Source organism: Colobus angolensis, unplaced genomic scaffold (genome assembly GCF_000951035.1).
Source record: "Colobus angolensis palliatus isolate OR3802 unplaced genomic scaffold, Cang.pa_1.0 Scaffold205, whole genome shotgun sequence".
Taxonomy (NCBI): Eukaryota; Metazoa; Chordata; class Mammalia; order Primates; family Cercopithecidae; genus Colobus; species Colobus angolensis.
This window is the reverse complement of record NW_012115211.1, coordinates 1,643,376-1,658,396: the sequence shown is the minus strand read 5'-3', so window position 1 is coordinate 1,658,396 and position 15,021 is coordinate 1,643,376. Positions and strand designations below refer to the sequence as shown.

Here is a 15,021-nt window from a genome sequence, read left to right as displayed (position 1 = left end):
CATGGCACAAGTATACATATGTAACAAACCTGCACGTTATGTACATGTACCCTAGAACTTAAAGTATAATAATAATAATAATAACAAAGAAAAAGGAAATCATGTAAAAAAAAAAAAAAAAAGACAGCAACCACAAAACCAGGGGTAGGGAGAGAATCTGATTTTCATAGTTGCCACCTTATAATATTCAAAATGCAAAAAATATGAGGCATAGGAAGCAAGAAACAATGACCCATACACAGGAAAAAAGAAACCGATAGAAAATGTCCCAAAGGAAGCTGAGACATTTGACATTTTTAATGTGGACTTTAAATCAGATGCTCAAGATCTAAAGGAACTATGGGCAAAGAACTAAAGGAAACTATGAAAAACAATGTCCTAAGTAGACAGTATCAATAAAGAGAAATTATGAAAAAGGAACCAAATAGAAATTCTGGACCTGAAAAGTACAGTGACAGAATAGATTTGAACAGGCAGAATAATTAACTAATACGAATATAGGTCAATTGAGATTATCCAATCTGAGAAACAGAAATAAAAAAGAATAAAGAAAAATGAACAGAGCCTAAGAAATCTGTGAGACACCATTAAGTGTACCAATATACACAAAATGGTAGTCCCAGAATGAGAAAGGGGCAGAAAGACTACTTGAAGTAATAATGACCACACACTAACCAAATTTAATGAAAGACATAAGTCTACACGTCCAAGAAGTTCTGTGACTCCAACGTAGGATAAAGACGTCTATACCAAGACACATTATAATCAGACTGTTGAAAGCCAGAGAGAATACTGGAAATAGCAAAGATCACAAATCACTATACGAGATATAATAATCATGAAAAAGTTTGAAATATTGTGAGAATTTCCAAAATGTGACACAGAGAGAAGAAGTGAGCACATGCTGTTGGAAAAATGATGGTGATAGACTTGCTTGATACAGGGTTGCCATGAATCTTCAGTTTGTAAAAAATGCAGTATCAGCAATGTGCAATAAAGCAAAGGACAAAAAAGAAAGGGATGCCTGTATAAGACGTATAAAACAAATAGCAGAAGTCCTTCATCAGCAATTACATTAAATGTAAATTGATTAAACTCCGCAATTAAGAGGAAGAGATTGGGAGAATGGATTTAAAAAAGAAATGATTCGGATATATGCTGAGACACACCTTAGATCCAAAGACAAAAATAGGTTGATAGTGAAAGAATGTAAAGATATTTCATGCAAACAGTAAACAAGAGAGCTGGAGTAGCCATACTAATATCAGACAATATAGGCTTCAGGTTAAAAATTGTTATAAAAGACAAGGAAATACATTATATAATGATAAAAGGATCAACTCAACAAGAAGAATTCTTCTGAAGTGCACATGGAACATTCTCCAATATAGACTGTATGTTAGACCATAAAACAAGTCTCAATATATTTTAAAGGGTTGAAATAATAACTATATTTTTGACCACAATGGAATCAAACTAGAAATTGATAGGAAGAAAACTGGAAAATTAACAAATATGTGGAAATGAAACAACACATTCTTTAAAACCAGTAGGCCAAAGAAGAAGTCACAAGAGAAATTAGAAAATACTTTGGGAGGAATGAAAATAAAAACCTTCCTGGATATATATACCCTCTTAAGACTGAACCAGGAAGAAATTGAATCCCTCAACAGACCAATAATGAGTTTTGAAATTGAGGCAATAAGGAGTAGCCTACCAACCAAAAAAGCCCAGGACAAGACATTCACAGCTGAATTCTACCATAGGTACGATAATGAGTTGATGCCATTTCTACAGCAACTATTCCAAAAAATTGAAAAGGAGGGATTCCTCCCTAACTCATTCTATAAGGCCTGCATCATCCTGATACCAAAACCTGGAAGAGATACAACAAAAAAGAAAACTTCAGGCCAGTATCCTTGATAAATATCAATGCAAAAATCCTCAATAAAATACTGGCAAACCAAATCCAGCAGCACATCAAAAAGCTTATCCATCATGATCAAGTAGTCTCCATCCCCTGTGTGTTAATCTGTTTTCACACTGCTATAAAGAACTGCCCAAGACTAGGCAATTTATAAAGAAAAGAAGTTTAATTGACTCCCAGTTCCACGTGGCTGGGGGAGGCCTCAGGAAACTTACGATCATGGTGGAAGGCAAAGCAGGCACCTTCTTCACAAGGTGGCAGGAGGGAGTGAATGAATGAAGGGGGAAGAGGCCCTTATAAAACCGTAAGATCTTGGCCAGAAGCAATGGATCACACCTGTAATCCCAGCATGTTGGGAGGCTGAGGTGGGTAGATCACTTGAAGTCAAGAGTTCGAGACCAGCCTGGCCAACATAGTGAAACTCCATCTATACTAAAAATAGAAAAATCAGCTGGGTGTGGTGACATGCGCCTGTAATTCCAGCTACTCCAGAGCCCGAGACATGAGAATCGCTTGAACCTGGGAGGTGGATGTCACAGCGAGCTAAGATTGAACCAATTCTCTACTGCCTGGGCGACAGAGCAAGACCCCACCTCGTAAATAAGTAAATAAATAAAACCATCAGATCTCATGAGAACTCACTATCGTGAACAGCATGGGGGAAACCAACCCTGTGATTCAGTTACCACCACCTGGACTCTTCTTTGGCACATGGGGATTATGAGATTTATAATTCAAGATGAAATTTGGGTGGGAACACAAAGCCTAACCATATCATTCCACCCCTGGCCCCTCCTGAATCTCATGTCCTCACATTTCAAAACACAATCAAACTTTTCCAACAGCCCCCCAAAGTCTCATCTGAGACAAGGCAAGTTCCTGCTGCCTATGAGCCTGTAAAATCAAAAGCAAGTTAGTTATTTCATAGATGCAATAAGAGTATAGGCATTGGGTAAATACACCCATTCCCAGTGGGAGAAATTGGCCAAAACAGAGGGGCTACAGGCCCCATGCAAGTCTGTAATCCAGCAGGGCAGCCAAGTCTTAAAACTGCAAAATGATCTCCTTTGACTACATGTGTCACATTCAGGTCACGCTAGTGCAAGAGGTGGGCTCCCAGGGCCTTGAGTGGCTCTGCCCTTGTGGCTTTGCAAGGTACAGCTCCCTCTCTGGCCGATTTCACGGGCCAGCATTGAGTGTTTACGGCTTTTTTAGGTACATGGTGTAAGTTGTTGGTGGATCTACCATTCTGGGGTCTGGAGGAAGGTAGCCCTCTTTACCACAGCTCCCCTAGGCAGTGCCCCAATGGGGACTCAGTGTGGGGGCTCCAACCCCACATTTCCCTTCCATACTGCCCTAGCAGAGGTGCTCCAGGCTCCACCCCTGCAGCAGACTTCTGCCTGTATATCCTGGCATTTGCATACGTTCTGTGTAATCTATGTGAAAGTTCCTAAACCTCATTTCTTCACTTCTGTGCACCTACAGGCCCGATACCACATGTAAGACACCAAGGCTTGGGGCTTGTACCCTCTGAAACAATGGCCTGATCTGTACATTGGCCCCTTTTAGCCACGGCTGGGGCATGGGCACCAAGAGACTTCACAAAGCAGCAAGGCCCTGGGCCCAGCCCACAAAACCATTTTCTCCTCCTCGTTTTCTGGCCCTGCAGTGGGAGGGCTTGCTGTGAAGACTTCTGACATGTCCTGAAGACATTTTCCCCATTGTCTTGGCAATTAACATTTGGCTTCTCGTTACTTATGCAAATTTCTGCAGCTGAGTTTTTGTTTTCTGTTGCTCCATCAGACTGGAAATTTTCCAAACACTTATGCTCTGCTTTCCTTTTCAACATATGTTCCAATTCCAGACCATCTCTATGTGAATTATGGGGATTATAATTCAATATGAGATTTGGGTGGGGACACAAAGCCTAATGATGTCACCCAAGATGCAAAGGTGGTTCAGCATAGGCAAATCAATAAATGTGATTCTTCACGTAAACAGAACTAAAGACAAAAACTACATGATTATCTCAATAGATGCAGAAATGGCCTTCAATAAAAACATCCCTTCATGTTGAAAACTCTCAATAAACTAGGTGTTGAAGGAACATACTTCAAAATAAGAGCCATATATGACAGACCTACAGCGGTATCATTCTGAATGGGCAAAAGCTGGAAGCATTCCCCTTGAAAATAGGCACAAGACAAGGATGCCCTTTCTCACCACTCCTATTCAGCATAGTATTGGAAATTCTAGCCAGGGCAGTCAGGCAAGAGAAAGAAATAAAGGGTATTCAAATACGAAGAGAGGAAGTCAAACTGTCTTTGTTTGCAGATGACATGATTCTATATCTAGAAAACACCATTGTCGCAGCCCAAACGCTTCTTAATCTGATAAGCGGCTTCAGCAAAATCTCAGGATACAAAATCGTTGTGCAAAAGCATTCCTATACACCAGTAGCAGGTAACCAGACAGCCAAATTATGAATGAACTCCCACTCACAATTGACACAAAAAGAAAAAAATACCTACGAATATGGCTAACAAGGGAAGGCAGGACCTCTTCAAGGAGAACTACAAACCACTGCTCAAAGAAATCAGAGATGACACAAACAAATGGAAAAACATCGCATGCTCATGGATAGGAAGAATGAATATCATTAAAATGGCCATACTGCCCAAAGCAATTTATAGATTCAATTCTATTCCCGTTAAACTACATTGACATTCTTCACAGAATTAGAAAAAACTATTTTAAAATTCATATGGAACCAAAACCATTTAAAATTCATGTGGAACCTGAATATTCAAGACAATTCTAAGCAAAAAGAAAAAAGCTGGAGACATGATGCCACCTGACTTCAAACTATACTACAAGGTTACCGTAACCAAAACGGCCTGATATTTATACAAGAACAGACCGAGGGAACAGAATAGAGAATCCAGAAACAAGACTGCATACCTACAACCATATGATCTTAGATAAACCTGACAAAAACAATGGGGAAAGGATTCCCTATTTAGTAAGTGGTGCTGGGAGAACTGGTGAGCCATATGCAGAAAACTGAAACTGGACCCCTTCCTTACACCATACAAAAAATTAAAAAATCAACTCAAGATGGATTAAAGACTTAAATGTAAAACCCAAAACTATAAAAACCCTAGAAGAAAATCTAGGCAATACCATTCAGGACCATAGGCATGGGCAAAGATTTCATGACGAAGGTGTCAAAAGCAATTGCAACAAAAGTAAAATTGATGAATTGGAGCTAATTAAACTAAAGAGCTTCTGCCCAGCAAAAGAAACTGTCATCAGAGTGAACAGACAACCTATGGAATGGGAGAAAAATTTTGCAATCTATCCATCTGACAAAGGTCTAGCATTCAGCATCTACAAGGAACTTAAACAAATTTACAAGAAAAAAAAAAGCCACCCCAGTAAAAAGTGGACAGAGGTTGAATAGACACTTCTCAAAAGACATACATGTGGTGAACCAGCATATGACAAAGAGCTTGACATTACTGATCCGTAGAGAAATGCAAATCAAAACCGTAATAACCATCTCACACCAGTCAGAATGGCTATTATTAAAAAGTCAAAAAAAAAAAAAAAAAGCTGGCAAGGTTGTGGAGAAATGAAACACTTTTACATTGTTGGTGGGAGTGTAAATTAGTTCAACCATTGTGGAAGACAGTGTGACGATTCCTCAAAAACCTAGAGGCAGAAATACCATTCAACCCAGCAATCTCATTACTAGGTATATACCCAAAAGATTATGTATCATTCCCGCATAAAAATACATGCACATGTATGTTCATTGCAGCACTGTTCACAACAGCAAAGACATGGAACCAACCTAAATGCCATTCAGTGATAGACTGAATAAAGAACATGTGGTACATATACCCCCATGGAATACTATGCAGCCATTAAAAGGAACAAGATTATGTCCTTTGCAGGGGCATGGATGGAGCTGGAAGCCATCATTCTCAGCAAACTAATGCAGGAACAGAAAACCAAACACTATATGTTTTCATTTATGAAGTGGGAGCTGAATGATGAGAACTCATGGACACGTGGGGAAACAACACACACTGGGGCCTGTAGGAGGATGGGGGTGGGAGGAGGGAGACCATCAGGAAAAACAGCTAATGGACGCTGGCCTTAATACCTTGGTGATGGGATGATCTGTGCAGCAAACCACTATGACACAAACCTGCACATCCTGCACATGTACCCCTGAACTTAAAAGTTAGAAAAAGGTAAAAATAAAAACCCATACATTTTCAAAACTTACTGAATGTAAAGAAAGCAGTGATCAGAGGGAAATTTATAGCTGTAAAAGTGTACATTATAAAAGATCTAAGACTAAACACACAGAGTAGACTAAACACAGAAAACAAAACGAAAGAAGTAATAAAGATTACATTGAAGATTAATGGAGAATAGGAAAACAGTAGAATGAATGAAACCAAAAGTTGGGTTCTTTGGTAAGATCAACAAAATTGACAAATTTTTAATGACTGGTCAAGAAAAAAGAGAAGACTCAAATTACCAAAATTAGGAAGAAAAATTATGACATTACTGACATTATAGAAGTAAGAAGGATGATAGACTATGAACAATTTTATGCCAACAGATTAGATAATTTAGATGAAATGTACCAGTTCCTAGAGTGAATGTAATGAAATGTACCAGTTCCTAGAAACATGTAAAGTACCTGAGGAAGTTGAAAATCTGTATTGACCTATATAAAGAGGTTGAACCAATAATAATAATAATAATAATAGTAATCCAACAATACAACCCGAGGGCCAGATGGCTTCACTGGTGATTCTACCAAACAAATAAAGAAGAATTAACATGAATCCTGACACTCTCCCAAAAATTAGAAGAATAAATATTCTGTGAGGTAAGCATTACCCTGATACCAAAGCCGGACAGATATTTCATAAGAAAACTATAGGCCAAGATCTCTTAGGAATATAGATAAAAATTCTTCAGCAAAAATACCAGCCAACAAAATCCAGCAGCATTTTTTAAAAAGAATTATATACCATGACCAAGCGGGATTTATTCCAAGAATGCAAAGGTGTTTCAGCATATGAAGATCAATGTAATGTACCATTTTAGTAGAATGAATTGCTCAGTAGACACACACAAAAAAGTGACAAAATCTTATACCCTTTCATGAGAAAAATGCTGAACATGTAGGAAAACAAGAGAACTTCATCAGTCTTATAAAAGGAATCTCTGAAAAACCCACAGCAACAGCATACTTAGTGATGAAAGAGAAAACTTTCCTCCCAGTAGCAGGAACAAGATAAATGATGTCTACTGTTGCCACTTTTGTTCAACTTGTACCTGAAATTTTAGCCAGAAAAATTGGGCAAGAAAAATAAAAGGCATCCAGATGGCAAAGGAAGAAGACTATCTCTCTTTACACATGACATGTTATTCACAAAAAATCCTAAAGAATCTATGAAATAATTGTTAAAGCTAATAGCCAGATTTTAGCAAAGCTGCAAGATATAAGCTCACCACACAAAAATCAGTTGCATTTCTATACACTAGCAATGAACAACCCAAAAAGGTAACTATGAAAACAATTCAGTTTACGATAGCATCAAAAAATAGAATACTTACGAATAAATTTAACCGCAGTAGTGCAAGACTTGTATGCTGAAAACTACAAAACGTTGCTGAAAGAAATTTAAGATCTAAATAAAGTGAAAGACCTCCTGTGCTCATGGATTAGAAGACATAACATTGTTAAGATGGCAATACTCTTGAAGTCATTTTACAGATTTAGTGTAACACCTATTAAAATTCCAATGGTCTTTTTTGCTGAAATGGACAAATGTACCACAATACATATATTTTGTATATCAAATATATGTATCCCAAATAGTTTTGGATCCCAAGTAGTTAAAACAATCTTGAAGAAAAAAACAAAAGAACAAAGGTGGAAGACTCATAACTCCTGATTTCAAAACTTACTGCAAAGTATAGCAATCAAAATAGTGTGGTACTGGAATAAGGGTAGACATGCAATGGAATAGAGTTGAAAGTCCAGAAATAAACTCATACATTTGTGGTCAACTGATTTCCAACAAGGGTGCCAAGACCATTCAGTGGGGAAAGAATAGCCACTTTACATATGGTGATGGTATAACTGGATATCTACATGCAAAAGAATGAAGTTGGACCCCAACCTCATACCACATATAAAAATGAACTCCAGATGGATCAGATACCTCAATGTAAGTGCTTAAACTATAAAACTCTTAGAAGAAAACACTTGAGGAGTTCAGTTGTATAATAACTGCTCTCTTACAGCACTCACGCTATAGTGGTAGACTTCAGTGTCTAGACGCTCCTTTCAGTGAAGGTTGTCTTTTGATCAATCTGTCTCTAACGCTTTGCAGAGAGTTGGTGCTCAGTAAAAAGTCTGTTGATCAAATATGAATGGGAGAGATAAGGACAATTTCAGCTATACTAAAGTTTACCAAAAAGATTTTAGATTGTCAGAATTTTTTTTTTTCTTCATTGTGTGCTTGGTCACTGCAAGTGTGTTTCCTCCCTGGGCATTTTCTTTTGCCAAAATGGAGTTTATGGGGCATGCAAAGATGATCTCCCCAACTGCAGGTAGTTGTCATTTGTGTATCTGATAACGCAGGATTGAAAACAGTGACTTTCAATTTGACTGTTTTACACCTGACAAAATGGATTTATAGCCTGTTTTTAAAAATTATATTAAGCTATGTCTTAATTATGTAATATTTAGAGCTTAAGGTCTAGATCCAGCCTCAGTTTGAATACCTCTAATGGCATGGAGCTCATTGTCTTCCCAGGCAACTATCAGTGAACTGCTCTATTGAAAGTTACAAAGGTCTTTCTCAGGTTGATCAGAAAATCTTTTCCTCTTGGTGTCTGCTTGTTTCACCAATGGAATCACACCAAGCAATTGATATATTTAAAGTAACAATGCTGTCTCTCTCAATTTTATATCCCTTTCTTCTAACCCAAGGTATATATTATTTACCACAGCATTTTAATCTGCCATACAGTATGCTTCTGGGTGGCTTACACCACTGACAGTTTCTGTGACTTCTAGGGATGCAAATGAATATCAATATTTTTTAAAGTAAACTACCAATCAAACTGACTTTTACACAGCTGCTTTTGTAGGGGGATGTTGAAATTTTCTACCTGCTCCAAAATGTATTTCCCACTAGGTAGTACAACTTTCACATCTTTCATTTGGGTTAAATGTTGAATTTCTTGGTATAGTGCAAGCATGTGATACAGGTTGGCCACCTCTTTCTCCTGTTAACACCATGTGGCCGTAAGACATAGGATGGGAGGGTTTTGAATGGGAGGAATAACACAGAAACACTGGAATAGAAGCCCTTATGAGTGGGTAGGACATGCTACCCACTCTACCTACTAGAGATGTAGGGAGAAGAGAGGCACCTTGGGAAGATACCTTACCTCCTTTTCAAGTTTTCTTCAGGCTAATACTGGCATGGTAAAACTCTGAAAACAAGTCTTTCGCTACAAAAGAGTAGATATGATGCATTCCATTCCAAAGCTAAATCGAATCATTTGAAGAAATAATTTCTGTTTGAGATCATCTGCATAACTATGTGTCCATCTTGACTTATGGCAAATTCGTGTTTATCCTTTGAAATGAACATGCTACAGGAAGACATTTCCAACCCAGATCTCACTTCATCCCAGGTTATAAAGAATTCTCTCTCTGTTACGCCATTTCTGCTTCCTATGCATACTTTTTTTTTGTTGTGCCCTTTCACTGTATTGTATTTATTTATTTGCCCACTGGACTCTAATTCCTTGAAGACCTAGACTGCGTCTCATTTTTCTCTATATTCTCAGTGCATGGATAGTGGCCATCAGTGTCTGGCATGCATATAGTAAGTATATGATACATGCTTGGTGAACAGACATATATTTAGGCAAGAGTTGAGGAATGGAAACAAAGGCGAGTGAGAAATTAAGTGTCCCTACTTGTTTCTGGGGCAGGTGACAGTCATCTGCATATAATTCTAACATAGATTTACATATGATCCTGGGACAACTGTTAATAGATACCCACATACAAAAGGATAAAGTTGGACTCCAACTTCACGCCATTTTGAGTTATAAAATTTAACTCAAAATGGACCAAAGACCTAAACTTAAGAGTCAAAATGGTAAAACTCTTAGAAGAAAACACTTGGGAAGTTTAGTTGCATACTAACTGCTGTCTTATGGCACTTACTATGGTATAGTGTAGTGGACTTCAGTATATAATCCAAGTACTGTGGAGTTTGATTTGGGTTATAAACTCAATGTCATAAAGACAAAAATCATGTGTTCTTTAAACCTCTGAAATCACTAGGATTTAGGCCTTTGAAAGCTCAAATGTAATGGATTAAAGGAGAGACTACATTTAATTTTGACTCTGTACATAAAGATCTAATGCACTGCTGTGCATTTTTGTAAGTACTTCAATATTTGTTTTGTGCTTGATTTAGATTGAAGAGAGGTTTGGGTCTAATAAAAAGAAAAATCTGTTGCTTGTAAAGGTCATTTAACATTATATCCACACTACTAAGGACAATGAAGTATCTCTACATCTCTCTAAGCATGTTCAAAATAGCCACTGGTTCTGCCTCCTTTTGGCAGGGTCTAGTTTGGAAACAAAACCTTGAACCAAATAGTGCTCCTCTCTGGAGCACTCTCTTTGTGCAGAGTTTCTTCTCAGAATGTATTTTGTTAATAAATTAACTCATTTCTGTTGTAGCTGCCCAAGGGAATTCTTTCTTGGTGAGTGGCTTAGAAAGCAAAAAGATACTGTCATCCTTTTTCCTTACCTTATAGACTAATTTTGACTACTTGTTTTTAATTTATTGTTTTTTAGGAAGCTAAACTCCAAGGTGGAAAGGAGTCAGAGCTGTAGTGACACAGCCCAGGAAAGAGTGAAGAGCAGACTCAGAGCAGCTCCAGGCAACAAAGCCAAGGTACACCCTCAGCCACAGACCTCCGGGGCTTGTGAGGCCTGCCCCATCACCCCCTCTGCACACAGTCACGAAATAAACTATTCCAGAAGAGAAGAAGCAGAATGAGCTCAGGCATACTAGTTATGCTGGAGAAGTCCACAAACAGATGTGAAGGAAGAAAGTTTGAATTAGTAGCCCGATGGGTAGAATAAGGGCTACTAGAGAATCCCCCCTTCTTTTTTTTTTTTCAAGACAGAGTCTCACTCTGTCACCTAGGCTGGTGTGCAGTGGTGCAACCATAGCTCACTGCAGCCTCGGACTCCTGGGCTCAAGTAGCCTTTCTCACCTCAGCCTCCCAAGTAGCTGGGACTCCAGGCACATGCGACCACACCTGGGTAATTTTTTAATTTTTTGTAGAGATGGGATCTTGCTATGTTGTCCAGGCTGGTCTCAAAGTGATACACCTGCCTCAGCTTACCAAAATGCTGGGATTACAGCACTTTGGGAGGTATGAGCCACCATGCCTGGACAAGAAACCTTTTTTAAAGCTTTAGATAAGTTTTTTTCCCCCCTACAGATTTTCAGTCTTATTAATTGTTTGAAGTATGTAGGATTTTCTGCTAAATGGTATGCTTTCTAAGTTAGGGATTTTCTCCCCTTCTTGGGCTCACATTACCCTTCATCCCTTTTCTTGTCCTCCCCTTCCCTGTCACTCCACCATCATAAAGGAATGATGAAGGAAAATGTGTATGTATGTGTGTATGAATGCATAATCTTTTTAATCTCTTCCAGGTCACAACTATGACTCCAGCCTCCAACCCCATCATTGGTGTCCTCTTGTCAACTCAAAACAACCGTTGCCTCTCAGTCCCTGACTTAACCATCGAAAAGCGTCTACCCTTCAGCTCCCTTTCATCCTTGGCTTCCCTGCATAAGCCAGAGCGTTCTATCAGCCCTGAGAGCAATGACAGCATCTCTGAAGAACTAAACCATTTCAAGCCCATTGTCTGCTCACCATGTACCCCTCCCAAAAGACTCCCTGATGGCCGTGTGCTAAGTCCCCTCATCATCAAATCAACTCCACGCAACCTAAACAGAAGCCTGCAGAAGCAGACTTCTTACGAAGCCAGTCCACGGATCCTCAAAAAGTGGGAACAGATCTTTCAGGAGCGACAGATCAAAAAGACCCTGTCAAAAGCCACTCTTACCTCTCTGGCTCCTGAAATGGGGGAAGACTTACTAGGCTCTGAAGGTATCCATTCTAGCAAGGAGAAGCCACTTGTGGCTGTAAATACAAGATTGTCCAGTGGGCAGGTCCTCTCTGAGTATACTGGACCCATCTCTGCCGATCTTGATTATTTCCCCTCTGTTAGCCAAACAAAAGCAGAACATGACAGTGATAATAAAAGTAACACTGAGATCCCACTGGAAACCTGCTGTTCCTCAGAACTCAAAGTGGGAGGCAGTGGGACTTCTTTGGAGAGGGAGCAGTTTGAGGGCTCAGGGTCAACTCCAGATGCCAAGTTAGATAAAACCTGCATAAGCAGAGCCATGAAAATCACCACAGTTAATTCAGTGCTACCCCAAAACAGTGTTTTGGGTGGAGTCCTCAAAACAAAGAAACAATTGAAGACATTAAATCATTTTGATCTGACTAATGGTGTTCTAGTCGAGAGCCTAAGTGAAGAGCCACTTCCTCCTTTGCGTCGAGGCCGGAAAAGACACTGCAAGACCAAGCACTTGGAACAAAATGGCTCCCTTAAAAAACTGCGACAAACCAGTGGTGAGGTGGGTCTGGCCCCAACAGACCCAGTCCTGCGAGAGATGGAACAGAAACTTCAGCAAGAGGAAGAGGACCGACAGTTGGCTCTGCAGTTGCAGCGCATGTTTGACAACGAGAGGCGGACTGTGAGCCGTCGAAAAGGAAGTGTGGATCAGTATCTCCTACGGTCCAGCAACATGGCCGGGGCCAAGTAGCACCTAATGTACAGTGTTACCTAGTTTTAAAAGGTCTTCGGCCTTGATCATTTATCCTGAAGAGCTGAGTGTTCTCACTTTGGTTTTATTTTAATGGCAAAACACTGTCTAATATGGTTCTGAGAGGTTCCAGGGACTTTGTAGTCAATATCCAAGGGAGCAGCATTTCCGTTTCTCTGTGACCCAGGCCAGAAGCCTAAGTGACCCATCCCTAAGGGCTTCTGGGCCAAACCGGGCAGCACCCACTGGGGATGAGATTTGGAATAGCCTCATTTAGGAACATAATGGCCACAGTTAGTAATGGTAAAGAGGGGATACTTGCTTAAACTGATAGACTTCCTGACTTCTTTCAGCAGGGTATTGTTTTAAATCAGCCTTGCAGACAAAAATTAATTACATCTTTTTCAAAGAAGTCCTCGGCAGATCCAAAATGATAATGGTTATGTTCCTCTTTCTGCCGTCCCTTGCCAAAAAATAAATACGTATCTATATCAGTTAAGCTTATGCCTTTACAAAAGTTAATTTACGTTCTCTGTTTAAAAAAATAACATTTGGTGAATGCTATATAGTTGACAGAACACATTTACAGACATTATTTAATTTAGTGTTTCCAAGAGACCTCTCATGTAACTGGTATTAGCCCCATTTTTAGATGATGAAACTGCAGCACAGATGTTCCAGTTCTCTCAACTACTAAGAGGCATAACCCATGGGTTTTCTAAAGGTTTCCCAAATAGATTACGACCTAAGGGTGTGCCAGGGGAGCCTAGGGGAAGCTAGACTGGGCATTGAACGCAGATAGTGCAAAATCCACATGCAAACAAGATCGACAGGGTAGATAAACATATACTATGTATTATCCCCATCCCCCACAGTTTATAGCCTTCTGCTTTTCTGGGGGTTTCAGCCTATGAGACAAACTATAATCAGGCTTAATTATTACTTTTCACATGGCCAAGGGTTATCTGCAATGTTGATCTAAAATCTGAAAAATTTGCCCTGAAGTCAGGCAAAGAACAATACTGAAACTCCATACTATGGAAACAAGGTATCTAGCTGGATGCAGCTGGTAAATTCAGTCCCATGGACCTTTGGGGGTTTATTTTCCTTAGCAGCTGACACCATGTGTCTTTTGCATCCCTGGTGGTGCTTGGTGCTTCTGCCCATCTGGGCTCATTGAGAATAGGGATCAAGATATGATTTTAGGGAATTTCTGATGGGCTGGCATTCCCCATGTATGTATAAGTTGTTACTACTATAAAGTCATGTGACTGGCATTGTAACAGACCTTCCAGAGCTTATATATCCCAATATATGTTGTCTGCTTTGAGTAGCCCCAGCAGGATACTGCTTAGTTTTTCCAATGCCATTGGTGAAAGCATTTCTGGAACAGTCTTCAAAGACTAGAAACACTGACTCCCAAAATGCTAGAACTGGAGGGGACCTTAATGGTTATCTATTCCAGCCTACTCCTAAGGTCCTCCTCAGCTTCTAGATCTAGAAGCCAAAGCCCAGAACAGTGACCCATTGATTAAGGCAGATAGTATAACTCCTTTTAAGTGTTCTCAGATTTGCCTCCTTTTTCTTAGGGCAAATCTTCAGTGTTTTGTGGTGGTTTGTGGTTAGGAGAGAGAATTTAAAGTCTGAGACTAGCCAGCAGCTATTTGAAGCCTCTGGGAAAGAAGGTGGCTTATCAAGTGGGTTTGCAGTAATAAATGGAGTGCTGCTGTAAAGCAGTCAGAGCCATTTTCTTGTGTAGCTCATAGTTCCCAAACAGTTCCCAAAGAGAAGTTCCAGAGATGTCTTAAACATTGTGGTCATCATTGAGATAGGTAGAATCTCTTTGACGACTACTTTGGTGGGGAACATCACTCACCTGAATGTATGTATTCTGTGTTCTGTGTGTGTGTGCACATGTGCAGGTGTATGTTTTAAAAACATGTCAATCTCATGATTTTATAGTCACACCACTTCAGTTTTAGGTCCTACCAACAACTTATGTTCTCCAAGGGCTGCTGGAGGGCGTGTTTGTGCCCAAAACAGAAGAGCTGGCTGTGGTTTACAGAAGACAGGGAGGGTGACCTTACTATAAACGCCCTTAGAGGAAACTTA

General features: G+C 39.6%; 1 protein-coding gene across 1 annotated transcript in view; it reads left to right on the top strand.

Moving 5' to 3' along the window:
• Positions 1-13,413, top strand: part of RNF169 (ring finger protein 169) — a 91,992-nt gene extending 78,579 nt beyond the window's left edge. The window contains exons 6-7 of the mRNA XM_011942076.1: positions 10,854-10,953; positions 11,725-13,413. Of these exons, the coding sequence (XP_011797466.1) occupies positions 10,854-10,953; positions 11,725-12,909 (1,285 nt within the window). The 3' untranslated portion in view covers positions 12,910-13,413. The remainder of the gene's footprint in view (positions 1-10,853; positions 10,954-11,724) is intronic.
• The last annotated feature ends 1,608 nt before the right edge of the window (positions 13,414-15,021 follow it).